The following is a 22,097-nucleotide window of genomic DNA, read 5'->3' as shown; positions in this document are numbered from 1 at the left end:
CCAGTGAAAAACAGCTTATTACTGTCAGTCTGATGAGGATATTGTGGCTGGAGCCCAAGCAAGTAATAGTTGCTAAATTGGCACCAGGCGGGTAGATGTTTTAGATGGCGATGTGTCCCCAGGTAGAAAGATGATGTGGGTCTGATTGATCCTGGCACACTGGCAATTCTACAAATATAAAGGCGATGGATTGGCAGTTCTTTGGCACAATGCTTCCAAACTGCCAGAAAACTGTCCGTTAAAATCAATCTGTGTTCATCGTTGGCAAGAACTTTATGAGGTTAGATTAAGTGCACAGAGATACAAAGTAGTAGCACTAGCCAAACAAAAAAACGGTTCCCTGTTGGTCTATTTAATATTGTTGAGAGAGAGAAAGAGAGAGAGAGAGAGAGAGAGAGAGAGAGAGAGAAAGAGAGAAAGAGAGAGAGAGAGAGGGGGAGGGAGAGAGAGAGAGAGAAAGTGCTGTCTTACAGGATGATTGTGATGGCGAGATGTGAGGTATGGGGGTTCTGCCACATCCTTTTGATGTCCAAAGCTAATTGGTTTTCTCCTACAGCCAGATTCTTGAGAAAGACTAAGATGGAGAACTTAAAAGTGATTTTGAAACATCATAAGCCAAGAGTTTACACATCATTACCTCAGGTGTAGAGTGATCAAGTCAATTAGGAAGATGTGTTTCTATCATTTACCTTAAACCACTCACTAAGCACATGTGAATATACAGAACAATATAAAGGCAAGGTTTGATTTGCATTACATTCTAATTGATGCCTACAGAGTTGCATCATCAAATCATTGGAATAATTTCAAAAGCTTCATTGTTCGAGAGAAATAATCACATACTCAACATCAGTGATGTTCAAAGGTTTTCCGCTGCAGCAAGGAGACTGTTATGCCACTCGACTCCTTTACTTGAATCATATGGTCAATGGTCAGGAAGGACTATGTTTCAAAGATTGCATCACACACTCTAACATATAAACTTCATTATGGGGCATGAATAAACAAACATTCAACTGACATGAACCGCCAAGACACTGGCATTGGCAGCTTCCTTGGATCATAGATTACATAACAGTGATTTCGATCATGGAAGATATGTAATTCATATGACATCCCCCTGCAGAACAGAACAGCTGAAAATGAATCTCATCTCCAACCAGCCTTGAGCTGTCCATTTATTATAGAATGACAACCTACCTTGCGATTCTATTACATAACGTGGTATGAGCTGTCGAAAAGTATACTTTAAATCCAATAAATAAGAGAGAGGAATGTCTAAGTTCCGTCTTAGGTAAGAATTGTCTAGGTTTGAGGAGGGATCTTAGGTAAGAATTCTTTACTGTTATTATGATTAATTTCAAACAATTAATCTAAACCTATGCATATATGCCATTTGATTATATTAGTACAGATATTGTAAGTATTCATATTAGTGAAGATACTGTCAGTACAGCTCCCAAATACTGACTTTTTTTCTTTCTTACAAGAGCAAGCCGTGGAGCTATTAAAACACAGTGCCTGTATACGTAACCTCTCTGCCATCGCAGCTGGATTGATTGTGTTTCTGCCTCCCCAGGGTTCCTGCATGCTAATTGTCACGTCGAGCCTGTTACAAAATTCAACCATTTCACCTAGTCATGGTTCACTTCAGATGTTTTTCCCTGTACAATGTCCAGAGAGGGTGTAGTGACAGATCAAGAGAGCCCCCTACAGGAAGCGAATGGAAGCAACAACATTCATCTAGTTCAAAGACAAGAAATTGGATCGATGATTAGAAAGCTTGAGATGTATAATCTAGGTCCTTATGAACAAATAGAGTGATAATATTCACTGTAACCAACTATGGATATAAAACTGAATCTGTCCACTGAAATATTTTTAATGTTACTAGTGTTTCTTTTGAGAGACAGGCCATCCTTAGGCTGCAAAAAAAAATCCATCAGAGAGATAGCAGCAACATTAGGAGTGGCCAAATCAACAGTTTGGTACATTCTGAGAAAAAAAGAACGCACTGGTGAGCTCGGCAACACAAAAAGGCCTGAACGTCCATGGAAGACAACAGTGGTGGATGATCGCAGGATCCTTCACATGGTGAAGAAAAATCCTTTCACAACATCCAGCCAAGTGAAGAACACTCTCCAGGAGGTAGGCATATCATTATCCAAGTCTACCATAAAGAGAAGACTTCATGAGAGCAAATACAGAGGGTTCACCACAAGGGCAAACCATTCATAAGCCTCAAGAATAGAAAGGCCAGATTAGACTTTGCCAAAAAACATCTGTCCTATAATTGCACTGTCTGCCTTACCTTTTTGCACCTCACCTAACTGCAAAGACGTTTACAACTGCACCTCGCCTGTATACAATACTGCTAATGTTGTATGTTGTATGTGTATGTTATGTGTGATACCTCTATGTCTGTACGCTACTTGGAACCTGAATTTCCCCCTGGGATAAATAAAGTTTCTATCTATCTATCTATCTATCTATCTATCTATCTATCTAAAAAAGCCAGCCCAGCCCAGCGGCATTCTTTGGACAGATTAAACTAAGATCAACCTGTACCAGAATGATGGGAAGAAAAAAGTATGGAGAAGGCTTGGAACTGCTCATGATCCGAAGCATACCACATCATCTATAAAACACGGTGGAGGCAGTGTGATGGCATGGGCATGCATGGCTTCCAATGGCACTGGATCACTAGTGTTTATTGATGATGTGACAGAAGACAGAATTCTGAATTCTGAAGTGTTTAGGGATGTACTGTCTGCTCAGATTCAACCAAATTCAGCAAAGTTGATTGGACGGCGCTTCAGATGGACAATGACCCAAAACATACTGCAAAATAAACCCAGGAGTTTTTTAAGGCAAAGAAGTGGAATATTCTGCAATGGCCGAGTCAATCACCTGATCTCAATCCGATCGAGCATGCATTTCACTTGCTGAAGACAAAACTAAAGGCAGAAAGACCCACGAACAAACAACAACTGAAGACAGCTGCGGTAAAGGCTTGGCAAAGCATCACAAAGGAGGAAACCCAGCATTTTGTGATGTCCATGGGTTCCAGACTTCAGGCAGTCAGTGCCTGCAAAGGATTCTCGACAAAGTATTAAAAATGAACATATTATTTATGATGATGTTAATTTGTCCAATTACATTTGAGCCCCTGAAAATAGGGGACTCTGTATAAAAATGGTTGCAATTCCTAAACGTTTCGTACAATATTTTTGTTCAACCCCTTGAATTAAAGCTGAAAGTCTGCACTTCAATTGAATTTCTATTGTTTAATTTCAAATCCATTGTGGTGGCGTACAGAGCCAAAATTATGAAAATTGTGTCACTGTCCAAATATTTCCAGACCTAACTGTATAAGATATACAATATAGCATCCTGCATGAATTAAATTAATTATAACCAAGAAAGATGGATATGGTCACAATAATGTACAACTCCCCAAACCCACATTATATTTGTCTGCTTAATGTGGACTCAGTATGGGAATACAATACCTGCATTGAGCTTTACAATATTAATGTGTATGACAAGTTAGTTGCAAAGTTGCACTTTGGAGAAGAAAAAAAAAAAAGAAGCAAAACATTGCAAAAAGTCAAAGGTCCACTTAGAGCTTTAGAGATTGATCAATTTACATCAGATATTAAACTCTCACTCATTGCTTTGCATATTCATTGTCTCATTCAATGTTTTTTTTGTTTTTTTAATTTAAAATCTATTTAGTTAGTGTGATGGCATTGGTGAGACAGCATATCTCTGTGGAGTTGTGCTGGAGGCCACAATGCTCATTAGCAATCCTCGTATCTGATTCTCATGCACTTTTCTTTCCCCTGCAAAGTGCCAGTAATGGAATTTAAATGAGTTTCCCAGCTGAATTAATTTACCAGCAATGAATGCACACTTCTGAAGGCAGCCTCTGCAGGCGGAGGCTGGGAACACATTGTAGAGATGATGCAACACGCAAACCAGTGTTTATATACAGTATATGGAGAGGGCTAATTGAATTGGGCAGCCCGAATAGAAATGTCGTATTTATAATCTCACTGATGTCACCCAAAATGAGTTGCTTAAATGTGTCACTGACAGTTCGCTACACGCTTCATCAAGGCGCTATGCTAAGCATACTTAGCTCACTGTCACATATGGGTTTTTAATAAATCCATGGGTTAATCCAGTTATTTTGTAATTAGGTTGAACTATAACTTTAAAGGCACAATCTGGGATTTTTTTCTGCTGTTCAATCGCTATTTCAATTTATAATATACGTGTGTGTGTGTGTGTATACCATATACATTTATTCTCAAAGAATATGACTAATGTTAATGTTAAGAAACCCACTAGCCAGGAACATGTTAACACTACACTTGCCTAGTCTAGAGGGCTACGGGTGCCTAGTAGTTCTGTAAACTAGCCTACTTGTATGTTAAGGTTAAGACCCACATCAACGCCACAATACCTCTCCACCTCCATTTGCATAGCACCCCAACAGATCCACTCATGACGCCATTGGTTTCACCCAAGACAAGAGAGACACCTATGTGAGAATGCTGTTCATTGACTACAGTTCAGCATTCAACAGGTCTTAACACCTCCCTATGTAACTGGATCCTGGACTTCCTGACAGGCAGACCCCAGGTGGTGAGGGTAGGCAGTATAACCTCCTCCACTCTGACTCAACACGGGTGTCCCCAAGGGGTGCATGCTCAGTCCCCTGCTGTACTCCCTGTTCACCCACGACTGTGTGGCCACGTACAGCTCCAAGTCCATCATCAAGTTGACACTGTGGTTGGCCTGATCACTAACAATGATCCCACAGGGAAGAGGGAAGAGAGATAAATCCTGACTGGTTCCACGTCAATAACCTCTCCCTCCACATCAGCAAAACTAAGAAGCTGTTCATGGACTTCAGGGTGGGGGGGGCGGCACGCCCCCATCCATATCGGTGGGGTTGGAATGGAGAGCCAGCAGCTTCAAGTTCCTCGGTGTCCACATCACTGAGGACTTACACCACACCCATACAGTGATCAGGGTGCTGTGGGTGGTGAAAATGGCCCAGTTCATCACGGGCTGTGAGCTCCCTGCCGTACAGGACATCTACTCACACACACACACACATGCACATGCACTCACACACATACATACACACCATTACATACTACTATTGCTACTACTCACCCAACTGTTGCTGTTGTTGTGTTTCTGCTGCTTAATACTTTATGTTATTTTTTTAAAATTATTATTATTACTTCATTGCACTGTTTAGGAGCTTGCTTTCCCTAAGCATATCATTGCACCATCTACGGCTGTATTCGGTGTATATGAAAAATAAACTTTGATTTGATTTGATTTGTTTTGACTTGTATGTCCGACGACACTCCACAGTCAACCAGTGATATTGTCAGCATTTTTAAGTCATGAAATATACCGATTGATTTTGATGAATATGAGTGAGTGGGTTATAGTTAGGAGGGTGGAAGAATTATGTTATGTCATCGTAACAAAAGCACACCATATTATGCATTATACAAATTCTGTTTTGTAAAAGCAATGCTGCTCTTGTGGAACTGCATTCCACAGCAGATTTGTTATAGAAATCAATTGCTATTTGCATGTTAAAATGCAATTGGTTGTTTATGTATTTTTGGTGCATGCATAAATCACTGACAGTGCCTCTAGAATAGAGTCTGGCAAATTCCATACAACAATTCCAGTTAGATTCTATCTTATCATGTGTCAAGTAGAAATAGTGGGGTTACACAACACAAAAATAGTTTTGTTAGGGAAAATAACGTTTTTGGTTTCCACAGTGAATGCGCCAGCATCTGTCCAGTTAAATGTAAAAGTGGTTAGACACACAGGCACAGTAAGGCTGACTTTTACTTTCTTTTGGGGGTAAATTGTTTAAGAACAACATGATCTTTCAGGACTGGCGTACCCTATAGAAAGGTCATCGATAAGGTTGAAAGGACTTACGTCAGTGTTTGTGTTGTGTAGAAAGACAACTTCTTTCAGTGTTGCCAGTCACATGTAAATACTAGAAACAGAAAACATGATCCAGAAATATTAAACTACTTTATCTCTGGATCGAATATAATTCAATCAATCATGCTTAGACACTGCAGGATTCACTTACCATGTATTGATCTTGTAATTGTACTTTTGCTCAGGACTTCAAGGCAAAAACAAGGAGAATTTGTGAGATAGGATGAGTTTATTTTCATTGTAGTATAGAGTAGAATCTGTCTCCCCATAATTGGGAGCTAAAATCAATGATGAACAGTCAACACATTTTTAAGGAGGCAATTACTGTTGTGCAAACTCACTGCTCTGAGTTAGCAATACACCCAAATGTGTAGAAAAGCCAAGTTCTTCAGCACACACTGACATGATTGAATATAACTTTTGGCTAAGCCCCGATTGTGGTCATTGCACCCCACTAAAACATAAAATATTCATCAAGAGGCTGTCTTATTGTTTATTGTACAATGGCCATGTTCATTTTCCTCATTATATTTGGGTCCTTTCCCCAAACAATGTTATCCATAATTATTATGTATGACTTTGGCCAGGGTGACAGGGTGTTTTTGTGACCTTTCAGCTTCAGTACATTACATTGTTCCTGACAAAGGCAAAGAAAAACAAAAATATCTCTAATGAATTTCAATGAAACAACATTTCACTAATACTGTATTGGAATATATTAAAAAACCATACAATGGGTCAGTTATATAAATCACGAATCCAACCTGTCTCACAAGAGTGTATAGCTTTGTTTGTTCTAATCGAATATTGGACTACCTGATTTCCCTTCAGTATCAACACAACGCAGGCACACTGGAACCATAACCACATGGATGGAGAGGGGGCAAATAAGGCAATACCCCTTGTTACTACATAATTACCATATAGTGTCTTAGTAAATACTGGGTAAATACCATCTGAAACAGGGCTGTAGAATAAAGGATTACTGGCATTATACCTGATAAGTCAATCTGTACAAAAATGTTTCGATTTCCATCTCCCCTTCATTGGATGATGTCTATGTGTGCGTATGGCTTGTCCAGAGCACTCCTCCAGCCACTCTGAGACAGTTGTCCAAGCCATGCTGAAAATCTGCTGAAAAAGATCAAAAGTACATTTCAGTTTACTTCGCCAGTCTTTATGCTGTCTTCTCTTAATTCATCATGCGTGCACAAAATACAAATTTCGCATCTCACATCACAACGTGGATTAACATAAGCATAAACTATCAGATTTGATTGATTTCACTGATGAAAAAGGAGTGTGTGAAATATAAATATGTGAGAAAGCTGTTTTCCCTCACTTATTAATAACAATAACACACAATTATTCACACGTGTTCATTCTCCAAATTCCAATGTGCCAATGCTTGTTCTTCTAAGTAATTTCTGGCCAATTTTCAACCTATTCACAGTCTATATGAACAGAGAGATAGAGTGGAGAGAGCAGAAGCACAAAACTGATGTCACTCGTCTGCCCTGTATCCGAAGAAGATTGAGAGTAATGGTGATCAGATCAACTGGAAGGCCAGAAAGCTGCTTTGCATCTTGTCATGGCACTGTTCAGCATAGGAGCATGTGTCCTTCTCTACATCTCTGGCTTTCAGGTCAGGTGCTTGATATCACCCGTCTGAACCGCTGTGGCCCCAAACAGGGGGGTCCGCACCCTGGCAGGGGAGAGAATCCCTGTGATGTCCATTCTGGCTGCAGACCCCCAGGGTGGTGGTCAACTGTGTGGAAAGCTGTGTGGAAACTGTGTGGCTCGGCAGGGGTCTGGCAACCAGCGGGTACGACTTCCTAAACAGTACCGGCGTGTAGTTCTCCGTACCGGCGATGTTCCGAGACTCCAAATACTGGGTTTTTAAAACCCTTGCTGACAGGCAGCCACTATTAAAGGTCTGCATGGTGGAGGAGGGAGAATAGAAAACAGGGTACTGGTAGGTTTTCTGCACTTGAAAAGGGCCTTCTTAATGACAATGTAGTGACTTCCTTGAAAAGGGCAAAGGTGAGTCACAATGCTAACAAATGAGGCATTACAGGTCAATTTTACCAATAATAGCCCACTCCATGTCTGCTTTGAAACCACACGCATTTGAGAAGGATCATCAACTCATCGACTCCCCATCTCCAATGCTGGAACTTCCCACACTCCATAAGCTTCTGTATTAACCCCTGGTGGCCAAGCAGAATAATTCATTAGCTCTCAGCCACATCAGTGGTGTCATTGAAATATATAGATCAGTGTGTCTCACAATGTCACGTCTGCCTTGTTCTTTAGATGGAGAAATTGAACTTTCCAGAGACATATCAGCAGCTTCTGAAGGAGAATCGACTCAACTGAACTTCCTTGGTTAATGGGAGCAACAGTAAGATCAGATATGCCCTTCAAAACTTTTAATCTGGATCAGTATGATCCGGATACTTTTTTGCTATCCAGGATCAAATCGAGCTGGCTGACTTCCCCTGTACGACTCAAAATCTGGCAGATAGATAGATAGCAAATAACAATCTGGATCATTCTGATCAAGATTCCAGTTTTGAAATACTGGGCCCTGATGACCTTGGATGAATGGGTCACTTTCAGCTTCCACTTCCTGGACGTCAAGCCAGTTGCCCATGCAACCTCACACACACAGGTGACTGTGCACTAATAGGGCTGATAACTGATCAGCTCCTCTGGGTTCACCTCAAATAACCCAACCACTCCCAACACAGCCCAAACAAGCTTATGTTAAATTGGCATTATCAAAAATGTGCTTGCGTTTGACAATACCATGCTTTTTTGTGCCCTTCATAAAAACTACTGTATCTGAAGATACAATAAAATAATTTTGGAAAGCTGTATTCTGCTGAAATGTTTCAATCTACTGTACGTGTTCCCTCTTGATGTTCCCTAAAGTAAAGGCCTCATTGCTATTGATCTTGTTATCTCCATTGTCATTCAAGGTTGGGCCGAAGGTAGTGTTTAATATTCAGGGATAGTAATTTCAGCAGTAAGCAATGCTTTGTTCTTTAACAGGATGCTCAGAGCCTAGTATGACACAATGTCAACTCGTGTTTTTATTGACATGTAATAGAGGTGTATAATGTGATGTACTGTGATTGCAAAAATGTAAAATGCAAAAATATTGTTGAAAATATCATATGAAAAAGAAAAAGGTTTTCCATTTTATTAACATTAAGGTGAATTGCAGTGCTTGGGCAAACTGAAAACATTGTTAATACTCTCCGGTCTGTAGCCTGGATGGACTCTACTTTAGGTAAATGGCCACAGCAGAAGCCAACTTGGAATGCTACACTGACACCACAAGAGTGCACTACAAGGCTTGAAAAAGGTAGAATGGACATCATCTCAAAATTAATGGACAATTCCTAAAGATGAGAATAGCATAATGCAGTTTGTTAACCACCTTTGTTAGAAACAAAGGAAATAATAATGCATTTAAAAAAAAAACCTGTTAAACTGATCATAACAAATAGCCAACCCCAAAATATTGCTGTGTGCATGGCAATTAAAATGTATTGAGCATCAGTTAATGTCAATATCGGTGCATATTGATTTACCTCTAATAACAGGTGCATGGCATATGCTAACCAACAATAACAGGCTTAGGCTTCCTAGAAAAGCCTGATCTGCCATGGCATAAGGCACAGGCACATCATTGCACAGGCACAGTCGAAATGGCAATGTCAGGGAGCAGATGACAGCTGGTAATAATGTCTATTTTCTCAGAGACAGACTTGAGGTCCTCCAGGATCAGTCGGATGCTATGCGAGGCGTTGATTATGCCATTCTGGGAGTTATTCAAGTGGATTGTGGCCATGCGGATCTCCTTGGTGGCGTTACTGTACACCTGTTTAATGGTCTGGGACACGTCGGTGCATAAACGCACATTACTCTCCAGTAGTTTCTGCTGGAGTAAAGAGTTGTATTGTCCACTGTTCTCAGGCCTCAACACGGGTCTGTCCTCGACCACAGAAGGGATTTCAGGGTTATCTCGAATCACGATGAGAGGAGGTAAGTCCCTGCGTAATATCTGCGGATTTTCAGAACTTGCAGCAAATACGAATTTGCGAGCTTTCTCGACTTCACCTTCGCTGTCTGTCTCCGAAGCCTCGCCTGGAACTTTCACCCCAGTTGCACCGGTAGAGTGTGCGGAGAGAGAGGTGATGTACACTTCATCATCCGAGTCGGTCTCAGACGCCTCTCCTTGGACCACTATCTGGTATTTGTTGCTTGCCATTCTGCCACAACCCCAACAACTGAAGCACAATAAAACAGCGTAAATGAGGAGGAACTTAGAACTTAAGTATTACTATTGGCATGTGCAGTAACTATTGTTCTCCTGTAAATCAATAAGCATGGAGTATAACCTCAGATATTAGAACATACCATACCTTCCGACTTGCTAACAAGAGTCACATGAGCAGGAAGTGAATTTGGTTGTTCATTAAAGTCGGTCAGGAGCTAGCGCTGCGCAGATTCACAAATACATATGAAACATGAACCGTGAAATCCCATCTCTTTAGAAATGTGCATGATTTGTAGGTCTGGTCATTTGCGCAGCAAGTCGCTCAAGTCAATCGTTTTGACAGCCCTCGCACACAATTCTGTCCAATCAGAGTTGGTATAGAATGACATGTGACGGTGGAAATGTCAACAAACGCCAATCATATGATCACGACGCACGCGAGAAAGCTTCCTCGGCTCAACCTCGTCGCAGCCTGAGCGCAGCGTGAAATAATTTGCAATGCAGGAATGAAGTTTCCTCTGTAACTCACAGTAAGCACTCTTTTACTGTCATTACTTGGGATTGAAAATGCAAAAGTAAGTGCTGCCTGCCTGATGCATCAAGACATGGCGGCGGTGAGACCATCGGCAGCATTCACCAATGATGATGGTGATGGTCATTACGGCCACAAGCTACGGCCACTGCACTGGACCTGTCCTATAGCCAGCCAGTGTTAATTAATTGGGACGTCACTGGTACTCATTGTCAACTGATTGTTTCATGTGCATGGTGTATCGTGCATTCGTCTGGATTTTGTTGGGTCGTTCCTGTCATTTACAGCAGCCTACTACAGGGGAGTGAAATTGGGATCAATGCTATCCATTTGCTGTGTGTGTGTATGTATGTATGTACACCTGTGTACAAATAGTCCTATTTTCAGGCAACATCATGTCACATTTGAATGGAATTGACGTGGGAAAGTTAGATTTCAAGGGATGTCACTTCAAAGCGCTAATGGAAACATGTACTCTTCTGGGAAGTATAATCAAATCTCTGGAGTGTCTTTTGTCACACAAAAAAAGAAAAACGCAACAAAAAATAACCACACCAGTTTCCCTGTCTTGTTTAATGCAACTTGACTGCTGCTGTTTGAAGATGCACACCATTGAATCTGAATAGAGTTTTAGTTTAGGCCTACTTTGTAAAAAATTGCTCCTATTGTAGCTCCGACGCGACACTCCGTATCATTTCATGAGATGGAGTGTAATGGTATTGGCTTACCGGCGCTTGCGACTTAATTCAACGTGAGTGCCCTTAGCTGTTTCGGCATCACTTATCCCCGCATTGAACATATCCATGTACTGTTCATCATCTGAGATTTTCTCCAGCCCCACAAAATATCCAAAAGGCTCATTAATATCCATACAGATTAATTGTATACCCGTCATTACCTGAAGCCACACTGGAAAACTCCAAACATGGCACTCATGGTATAAAGTCAATACCACGACACTCCATCTCATGAAATGATGGACTGTCGTGTTGGAGCTACCCCTATTGGTGCTGCTCTTTGCATTTGTATCATTATTTCATACACATTTCACAATTATGCAATTTTACATTGTAGCACATCCAGTACAATAAAAGCCTACAATGTAGTTTGTTTAGGCATTATTTATTTGACAACTCATCCCCATCAAAAACAACATACACAACACTTGATGGCAGACTCAGCAATATGACATAGCCACACGCAAAAAGTATCAGGGCAGCCTGCAGAGTTGGCTTGCAAGAAGTAAGCTCAATCACTTTCCAGTCTATTTGTCATGCAGCTATCACGTTGCATTGCTGTGCTATTTTACAGATCCCTATGAAATTGAGTGAAACATCTTGCATGTCATCCCACCTCATCCCCATGGTAACGTTATGTCACTGAGTCAACCTTTAACCAAGGCTTCCTTTTCAAGAAAGGGTTTACTTTGTGGCTAGGCACACACAAAAACACTGTCAAGTGTCAGTCTCTTCACATTATGTTGTTGTTTTCTTCCCCCCCCCCCCCCTAAACCCAGGAGCCCAGGAGGTGGGGCTGACACTGGAGCAGGCGCACACAAGCCAGGGAGGAGACCATGGACCTCAGTGAGAGGAGGCCAAATAAGTGGTGGACAGAGTCAGACACCTTCGCCATGCTGGCACTTATCGAGCAGCTGGACCTGGTGCATGAGTTGGACAAGAAGCGCCAGCGCAATGACTCACACTTCCGCCGCCTACGCTTCAGCCTGGCCAAGCGTGACATCCACTTCACTGTCAACCAGATCCGCAACCGCTGGAAGAGCCTCAAGCACAAGTACCGCAAGATCAAGACAGTGGGATACCGTAGCCCTGCCGCACGCCTGTCCGCTATTGAGTCATTCCGCTACTTCCGGATGTTGGACCGTATGCTGGCCAGGAAGGCAAGGGTTGGATCCCCAGACGAAGGCACTGCAGACGGACACAATATGGTGTTGACCCCCTCGGACCTGGAGGACCATACAGGTGGGACTGTTGACCACTGTCTGTCGTTGGCTTTAGTTCTTGAAGGTCTACTTAATTTGGATAGTAATCAGTGTTACCCTTTAGTAGGCCGATTGATAGAAAATGATTTTAAGGTGTAACTGCTAAAACCTCCTACGCTCACTCTCCGTCCCCAAATCAGGTGATGTTGGTCAGCCGTGCGCTGCGGTGCCTTGGCAGGACTCCCTCGCCCCCATGCTGGAGGGAGAGGATGAGGAGGAGGCCAAGGTCGTCCCAGAAGAGGCCAACCTCAGCACTCCTGGCTGGGCCTTACAGTCAGAGGAGGTTATGACTCTGGGCCTGTCTGGAGAGTATCTTTACCCGGTGAAAAGTGAGCCACATTCAGTGCCCTCTTTGCATGATGGGGAGAGTGCCAGTGACCCCACAAGCTGCAGTCCAGGAGGACCCACTGGTGAGTGGTTTGCCAACTGACAAAGACTAAGGCAGGAGAAACAATTCCCTAGCATGTCAACCTTTTTTATAGCTAATTGTTTAAAGTGTTGGGTAATTGATATTTAAGTGATTCAGTCATGCTTTACCTGAAATCAAACCAAGTTACTCTGCTATTCATTTTTGTTCAGGCACCTGTGAGGACACCAGCAGCCTGATCCTCCAGCAGCTCAACGTCCTGAACCACCAGCTAGGGGAGCAGCTCGCTGAGCAGAGGGCCTTCCATTGCAGCATGCTTGGACTTATGGACCGGCAGATTGAGGTCCTGGAGCAGCTCTCCAACTTCTCCAGCTCTCAAAGCATAGGAGGCCCGTTGAAGGCAGATCCTGATGAGAGTGACACTTCCATCAGCCAGCAGGTCCACAACTCTCTGGTACGCATCCTCAGGGGGGTGGAGCTAGTCCAAACCCAGGGACACCAGTCGTGTTCATGTAAGGCCTCCCCCTCTGAGCCCACATCTCCACCCTGGACAGTGTCTTTGTCAGAGGCCCACAAGGGATCACCACTTAGGGATGGGAGCTCAACTAATGACACATCTAACCGACAGCCCTCAGACCATCGGCTGCCAGAACTTGCCAGAGACTCCCCATCAGAGCAGCTTTCCCCTTCCCCACGGAAGGGAGTTCGGCTAAACGGACTCTCGATCAAGTGCCAGCATGAGTGAGTGAGTGCTCTTGAGGCTTCACTCAGCAGTGGTGTATATAGATCTCTCTGCGAGGTGAGAACAGGAATACATTGATATATAGGTGCTTATATTTATGAGGGACTTATGAATTTGAATGTCTTGTGGTAAGGTAGGCTATCTCAGCAGAAGATTGTTGTTCACCCTGACTTCCGTTTTCATTGATCATATTGTGTGGTCATTTATTCAGAAATTTAAGCTTGAGTTTAATTCATCATGTCTGAATGTTACAATGTGACAGGGTTGATTATGTTGATGTTTTAATTTAATAGAGATCATTTCTAAAGGTGTTATCTACAAAAATTAGAACATTAGAAAATTAAAACAAAATATGGGTTTATTAATGCCTACATATCACGTAGGGGGTAAGGATTTAATAATTTCAGAAAGCTTGTAAACTATACCCTTCTAAATAGAATCAAACTTATAAGTAATCATCCAGTGACAGACTTGGTCCCCCAAATTATTATGTATGTATAAAGAAGCCTTACTTTGAAAAAAAAAGTATATTGACACACTGTTATAAGTACTCAATGGTTTTGGGTAAGCTAAGCTAAGTAGGAGCTGGGGAAACAAACATGTTAAAAGCTTCATGTAAATGCACATGTTGGGTTATGACATATTAGATATTAAATTAGGATATGTTGCAAGGCCATTTTAGAACTCCTATTTTGTATGTCTGTTAGGCCAGTGACAGGTTAGGTTTGCAAGAGGAATGGTATTGTGTAAACACTGTATGCCTTGTGCTTTGACACACCCCTCCCCCAGTCATTGTAAATATAGGCTATCGAGTGGAAATCAGATTAAGCCAATGCTAATCAAATTACTATGAGATTTATTTATTTGTGTTTGTCTTTTCTTTTTCTACATATGATATAATTGAAGCACCTTGTTATTAACAGTAACAGAGATCCAAATGTGTACATTCTGTGCAGTAAAACAAGGCAGACAAAACATTTAAGGATACAAAATACATTTATTTACACACTTATTTATGGATTGAAATGTTTGAGTCAGATGTTGTTGATACAATTGCATTTTTGAAAGTAAAAAAAAAAAAAAAGTTCAAATTCAATAAACATATTATTTATTGCCTAGCATAGTTACTCATCAGTAACTTTACCAGTTATGCTTGTTGAATTAAAAAAAAATGCATGGTGCAATGTCTATGGTCTTCCAGGAAGAAAGTATATTCAAAATGTGTAGCGAGCATAATATATTCAGAAATTATTTACGATTTTACATTCCCCCTTCAAGATACTCCACTAATGTATTTTTCATTAGAAAATGAGCTGTATGGGGAAACGGATGTTGGTTTCCTACCAGGTTAATCGGCAATCATTATTTGTGAGTTGTTATTTTATTCCATGAACATGGATATATGGGCATGATGACCCATGTGTAGTTTTAGTTTCAGTAGCTCTCTGTAGTTAAAGGGATAGTTCACTTTTGCACTCCTAGTAAGGTGGTTACCTACCCTGAAAGTAGTCCATGGGAAAGAAGAAACTGTAATCCATGGATCAAAGTTGTTGAAATAGCCACTGCTAACTTCAGCTAACTTGAGCCACGGCTAACAAAAAAAAAACAATTGTGGCGCTTTGACGTTTGGTCACAAGCACTGGTGTTTGTTTTGGTGTGTTGTGTTTTCACCACCCAGGGTGATTCTGAGGACTTGGGGAGAGCAGGGAGGAGCGAACTATCAATGTCGCCAGAAACACGTTTCCTGGCGAGTTTCACACACAAACCAGCATGACTGATCATAGCTGAAACAATCATTTTCACGTTGTTTTTTTCCAGCGAATGTCTTAGTAACATGACTTTGAAACTAGCAAAGTAGTTGCGGGATTGAATGTGAGGCATTTATTTAGTTTGGAAATGTACATGAAAACTAGCATAGTTTGTTCAGTTAGCCAGCCAAAACAATGGGAGGATGCAGTAAATAGAACATGGTGCAGGACTCATCGCAAACCTATCCCCAAAACCCTGCCCAAGTCCCAAAAAAGAAATCTCCCCAAGATCCTAGGTAAGGGTAGGACCTTGGGGCCATGGCCCTGGGCTTTTTGGAGGTTGTTCTCAGAGATGGAAACACAGAAGTCTGAGGCTTTGGCCCAAGCACAGGTGCCAAAATGACAGTGGAAAAACCCCATGGGAGTGATCACATGGCCAAATGAACTCAAATGAACTTTCTGACTTGGTTGGTTACTTTCAACAAATGTTGAACATAATCTCCCTGCTCTCATAACTCCCATCTGACTGTAAGGTTTAAAAAGTGAACTATCCCTTTAACTGGATGTTGTCCCCATTCCTTTTCTACTAAACTGTAATAACTGCAAGACAATAAACCGATAGTTTTACATCAATTCCTTTTTCTTGTCACATTTCAATAGGCGTCACGTGTCTGAGAAGGTGCAAAGATTCTTCTGTGGTCGCTGACAAATCTGTGCAAAACTGTACCTTCGCAGCCACCGTTGTCAGGAAGTAGCATTTTGTTTACATCTCGAACGATTGCTAAGCAGAGCGACAGGTTTGCATATCTTATATTTTCTTGAATGCTCCTAAATGGCCTACACAGAGATGGCACTTTGACAAACAATTTGAATCTGTTAATGGAGTGTATTTTTAATTTAGAAACGGTGCCTGCCAAAATCTTTCCCTCGAAAGAAAGCTATAACAAGTCAACTAGCTTGCTAGCATAGCTGGATCAATTAAATCATGCATTTGATGGTGCATGCTCAGTTTTCCAGCACGCCAAATTAATCAATTGTATGCCTGAATGTTTTGTATTTATTTCAGATATGGCAGATGATGTACTGTTTGAATTTCTCCACATGGAGATGGTGTCCCATATTTACAAAGACCAAGCATCGAGGGCGGAAGTGGACAAGGTAGGTCGCTATAATAAGCTGCATTTCTATTCTGCTAATACTCGTCTGTTTCTGTTGGATATGACCTAGCCCATGAATGGCTTGAAGCATTGTTGCATACTGTTAGAGGATTACAAACAGTATGCAACAATGCTTTAGTCATTCATTGCTAAACATCACCTAGTAACCAAAGCCAATTATACAGGCTTTTGTATATCTGACATGTGTGTCTCTGTTACAGCCTGTAGAGTCAACTTTGGCCATTAACCTAGCTAACCATCTCAGCATTGTCTTTTGGGTATCAAAAGTGTTTGTTTGTCTGAACCACGGTCATACTCCTGTTGTAACTAGGCCTACATTTTCTCTACACAGGATAGGGTCACCTGTGTGTCCACTCTGGAAGGCATGGGCTTCAGAGTTGGACAGGGGCTCATAGAAAGGTACAGTTTACACGGTGATGGGTGATATGTTTGCTGTGGTGAAGTAAATCAACAGAAAATAATAATTTTCTTTTAATAATACTGTTATAATACAGCCAACATCATTTAATTAAATGTCAGTTTAATACTGTATGTCATACAGTGTTTACAGGCAGGCCTAGGTCTCTTTAATCAATCACAACATGTTGAACAGACATCCCTGAAATTACAGGTTATTATGTGCTCTCTGACCCTCCAGGTTTACAAAAGATTCTCCCAGCTTCAAAGATGACCTGGACGTCATGAAATTCATCTGTAAAGACTTCTGGATTAATGTCTTCAGAAAGCAAATCGACAACCTCCGGACAAATCACCAGGTGTGCCCATGTTTTAAGAAGTAGCAGCACACTTCAGGAATACACTGATTGATTACTATACCGCTAATAATTTTTGTTTTTTGTTTTGATTCAACACAGGGCACTTATGTTTTGCAAGACAACAAGTTTACACTGTTGACTCAGTTTTCCAGTGGGAAACAGTACCTTGAGGAAGCTCCTAAAGTAAGACATCCTATCCTTTTTAGAGTAAGACCCAGTCATAGGGCAGTTTCTTTTTATCTCGCAATTGCATAGAGTCTAGGCATATTGTGATTTTACTTAAGAGATTTTTTTAAATGATATGGACAGCATGAGAATAACCAAACACAACAAACAAATATCCATTAGACTATGCCTAACCGTGGTAAAGATTATTTGAATTGGCTCAATTTTAGTGCTAGAATACAAGGCTGTTGTGAGGACTGACTGTTAAGTGTGTGTCCCATTAGTACCTAGCATACTCCTGTGGATTGGTGAGGGGAGCCTTGTCTAACCTGGGATTGGACAGTGTGGTGACAGCAGAGGTCTCACTAATGCCCTCATGTGAGTATTCCTTCCTGCCATTTTTTTCTAGTATTTTCATTCCTGCCAAAACTGCACATTAGCTTTGGCATAAGTGAAGTAACATAGAATACTTCAGTTTGGAAATCGTCTGTTGATGATTTGGCTGTTCTGTGTAGGTTGTATCTATGGTGTTGTTACTGAACCTTAAAGGCAGACTCAGCGATGTAATTCCCAGAGGTTTGATGACTTAAAGGCATGGTTTAGCCTATTTTCATGTTTACGTGAAATATCATCTTACTCATAGGCAAGTAGTGAAATCCTCTCCTGTAAGGCGTTCCTGAAAGCAGGTACAAGTCTGTCGAGTATACAGCCACGACTAAACTTTGACGTTTCTATGAGGAGATTTTGGCATGTAATTCAAACAATGCTAACTTCAAATTAAAAAAATTCACATCAAAACTCCTTTCAAGCCGAACTAGCAACTAAACTTTGTTTGACGTTTCTCAAAATTTTGGCATGTCATTTAAATGATGCTACCTTAGGGTACATTGGAATCCTGTCTATTGGAGACGGCGCTGCTTACTGTTAGCCTGTGTTGCGGGTAGGAAAGTAGAGAATGTAGGATGGATCCCATACAGGAGAGGATTTCACTACTGGCATATGAGGACAACTCGGGGTAAGATGATATTTCACCTAAACATGAAAATAGGCTGAACCATCCCTTAAAGAGATTTTTCAAATTCACCCACGCATGATGTTTCAGTAGATACTTCCAGTGGATACTTTGGGAAACCATAAGTAAGAGCATGAATCCCCCCCCATACAGGTAAATTCCAGGTCGTGATTCAGAAGATTTGACTTAGACGCACTTCATGATGGTATTTTTCCTCTGGGAGAAGAAAATAATGTGAATGTTAACCAATAAGGTCCTTGAATGTTATCACATAAGAAGGTGGTTTACAACATGTTATTTTTGTATTCAAATGTTTATTTATTTTCCCTTATAGCAATAATAAATTGTAAAGAAAAACACAATTACTCAAGTTTTATAGTATACGTAACGCTTCATGCTGTTACCAGACACTGATTATTAAATTGAACGGTGTCCTTCGTTGATTATTTTCATCCTAGTATCAGTATCTTTTTTTTTCAATTGTTTCAGGACCTCATTTAAGTCTAATGTGACACTTTTGTGATGAAAGTTATTCTAATTTGACCGATGGTAACATCTCTGTCCATGCAACGACATCCAATATTTGTTTAATTATTTATTTCTATAAGGTTTACATATTCATTCCATGTCATTCCACTCTGTTTTGACTGTATTTGCTAAAACAACAGTCATTGGTCTTGCTTCAGCAAAGGTTTTCAACAAAAATGTATTTTTCCATTGAGTATTTTACTAGTTCATGTTTCTGCCACTAGAGGGTAGTCTCTGCAAGATCCTTGCCTCACCAGCATCTCCTCTAGACATGATGTGAATAGATTGGAAAGGGAGTCTGACATTTAAGCAGCATCTCCAGTCCTCAGTCTAGATTGTGTTCACTCTGACCTCCTGATTCAAAAGCAATAGGCCTACATGTTAGCCTGGCATTTAAGAGGTCACGTGCAGAACATTAAGAATTCATTAGCTACTTTAAAAGTTGCTATCATTATTTTGGAGGCATTTTGCTGGAATCATATTTGGTAATTCTTTGTGTAGCAGGAAAAGATACCTAGACAGCTCTATACAGTCCTATTGTCTATGTTTTAAAGGGGCAATCTGGGATTGGTACATCCAATGTTGGGCTTTTAAATTGTAATTAATATATAGCTATTGATTATTGAAGAATAGAATTAATAAACACCTCATGAAGTGTCTTACCCCATCAGAACCCAAAATATAAGCTTGTTTTACTCCATTGTTTGTAATGGTAAACAAGCACTGTATAGCTTCAAAATACGGTTAAAACTAGCATTTTGATCTCATGGATGGTCAGTCCTTGGATCCATAGTGCTGTCTATGAAATATAGCCCCATCCCTCAGCTGTTTATCAAAAGCGTGGCGGGGAGACCACTTTGTTGTTGTTTGAATCCCAGATTGCCACCTTAATTTGAAATGCATGGTGCTGTTATGTTTACTACCAGTGCCTCAGGCCGTAGAACAGCTCAGTCTTCAACATGTCGTAGGAACCCGCAGCCTCAACTCCACCTGTGTGTTGTAAACAATAATACGGTGCTCTAATAAAGTATCTATCCAATAACAACTTGTCAGATTGATCCTGTTGGTGCAAAATATAACCATATCCATATAAGCATCTCCATATTATTGTCAATCAGGATGTACAGAGGATGGAGGAATGAGGTTCCATAAATCCTCTTCTAGTTTGAACTTGTCCAGGGACTTTTAAAAAGAATTTAGAATGTATGTGATGTGTCGAGGATATATGTTCCCCCTTGTGATCCTGACTTCATTCATTTTGACATCAAGTGGAATATTTTACCAACCTCTTTTGTATCCAACTTGGACTGTATATTTCATCTGATCTATGATGGTTTTATCCAGGAAAATTACTTGATTATATTTTAAGATGTTAAATGTTTTTTACTTTCTATTATTATCAAGATAAAATCAGTCACATCAATATATTTCTACTCCCTTAAAGTAAAAAAGTTGTATTGAATCGCCATATTCTCGGTACGTTTTAAGTTTGGATTCGGTTCAGGTTATTTGAAAATGACCTGCAATGTACTTATAAGGAAAGGCATTCTGAGGATAAAAGGATCTTTGTCAGTACCTCCAAAACCAACACTAGTTTTCCTCTCCTCAACGTAGCCCACGTTCTATCATTCTTCCACATTTCTGTGAGTTCAATAGCCAAATCGCCAAAATGTTTTAAGTCATCCCTACCAACTTCGCCATCACGCCGCCTAAAGGCTGTTTTCCCTTTATGAAAAGAAACAAACGCTGTGTGCTTAAGCTTTAAACCAAGGTACACAAAAGAGAACGCAGGGGCAAGACTACCCGGGGTGCAGCAGGGGCAAGACTACCCGGGGTGCAGCTATTCACCGTCTCTTTGTGGAGAACTTTTACTTTGCCACAGGGAGAAGTAAATAACTGCTCTGGTCCAGAACTCCAGCTGTCTCACTTCTCCTTTCTAAACCATAAAAAGAGGTGTGTGTGTGTGTTGCTCAGAAGCAGAGAATTAACTATGCCCAACTTCAAACGCTCCGTCTCTGCTGCATGCATGTTCAAGTAAACATCCTACATAGTTTATTTTCTTGATTTAGTTTTCATTGCTCATTTATTTATTTTAGTTCAGAGACAGTTTTTTTGTTTTATCTCGGGCTTTCTCAGATATAACCAGTGGAAATTTCTCACTTAATTTTTTTGGAGTTGTATACAGTTTTCTACTATGTACATCTTAGTCATATATAATGGCTTTTCCGGTGAATTTGTTTTTTGTCTACTTTTTCCATGAAACAGTTAAAAAACCTATGCAAATGTTGTATCTAGATTCTACAGTCATCCTCTTATTAGTGTGCCTGTGACCACTGTAATAGCTTTAAGGTGTCAATGTGTTTTCTCTTTTTCCTCCAATAAAGATCCCTCTAACTATCACTTAACTATAATTCAATGTGATCTTTATACAAAAACCTGCATTGCTATGTAATGTGGCTGTAACTGTCCCTGAACTAGCAAACACTGGTGTGTACAACATATTCAAGAAATGGTAATTAAATGGCTTTAGGTAATTGTTGTCGGTAGGAAGCTAGAAATGAACCTGGTTATCACAGTGTTGATTGTCAGATCTGTAATTTGGTTTGAAAAACATTTAGGCTAGTCAGAGGAGCTGGGTAGAACACACACAGACGTATAAATACATATAAATACAGGCTACGAACACAAGGATGTATCCTTCAGTGTCCTATGTTTTGACTTTGAGTCAGTGTTGCACATTTTACAAAACTGCATTCTGCAAATGTTGTTTTCTCCAATCAGAG

General features: G+C 40.7%; 3 protein-coding genes across 4 annotated transcripts; 2 read left to right on the top strand and 1 right to left on the bottom strand.

Annotated features, from left to right (window-relative positions):
- Positions 1 to 9,175: 9,175 nt before the first annotated feature.
- On the bottom strand, positions 9,176 to 10,458 carry bloc1s3 (biogenesis of lysosomal organelles complex-1, subunit 3). The gene is made up of 2 exons (XM_083666223.1): positions 10,434 to 10,458; positions 9,176 to 10,298 (listed from the first exon to the last, which is right to left on the bottom strand). Exon 2 carries the CDS (start codon positions 10,277 to 10,279, stop codon positions 9,695 to 9,697), a length of 585 nt encoding a protein of 194 aa, XP_083522349.1. The 5' UTR covers positions 10,280 to 10,298; positions 10,434 to 10,458; the 3' UTR covers positions 9,176 to 9,694.
- A 291-nt stretch (positions 10,459 to 10,749) lies between these two features.
- LOC310801712 (uncharacterized protein) lies at positions 10,750 to 15,628 on the top strand. 2 transcript variants are annotated; one of them, XM_083665799.1, is made up of 4 exons: positions 10,750 to 10,818; positions 12,337 to 12,799; positions 12,960 to 13,229; positions 13,399 to 15,628. In XM_083665799.1, exons 2-4 carry the CDS (start codon positions 12,394 to 12,396, stop codon positions 13,929 to 13,931), a joined length of 1,209 nt encoding a protein of 402 aa, XP_083521925.1. In that variant the 5' UTR covers positions 10,750 to 10,818; positions 12,337 to 12,393; the 3' UTR covers positions 13,932 to 15,628. The 2 variants fall into 2 exon arrangements, with proteins under 2 accessions (XP_083521925.1, XP_083521926.1); XM_083665800.1 differs by lacking the exon at positions 10,750 to 10,818 and having other exon boundaries at positions 11,987 to 12,799.
- A 791-nt stretch (positions 15,629 to 16,419) lies between these two features.
- On the top strand, positions 16,420 to 21,719 carry trappc6bl (trafficking protein particle complex subunit 6B, like). The gene is made up of 7 exons (XM_083667045.1): positions 16,420 to 16,473; positions 16,743 to 16,834; positions 17,186 to 17,253; positions 17,492 to 17,609; positions 17,709 to 17,792; positions 18,059 to 18,152; positions 18,940 to 21,719. The coding sequence occupies exons 2-7, from the start codon at positions 16,745 to 16,747 to the stop codon at positions 18,969 to 18,971; spliced, it is 486 nt and encodes a 161-aa protein (XP_083523171.1). The 5' UTR covers positions 16,420 to 16,473; positions 16,743 to 16,744; the 3' UTR covers positions 18,972 to 21,719.
- The last annotated feature ends 378 nt before the right edge of the window (positions 21,720 to 22,097 follow it).

Source organism: Argentina silus (genome assembly GCF_951799395.1).
Source record: "Argentina silus genome assembly, chromosome: 3".
Lineage (NCBI taxonomy): Eukaryota > Metazoa > Chordata > Actinopteri > Argentiniformes > Argentinidae > Argentina > Argentina silus.
Note: the sequence above shows the minus strand (reverse complement) of the source record. Positions and strands in the feature narration are given on the sequence as shown.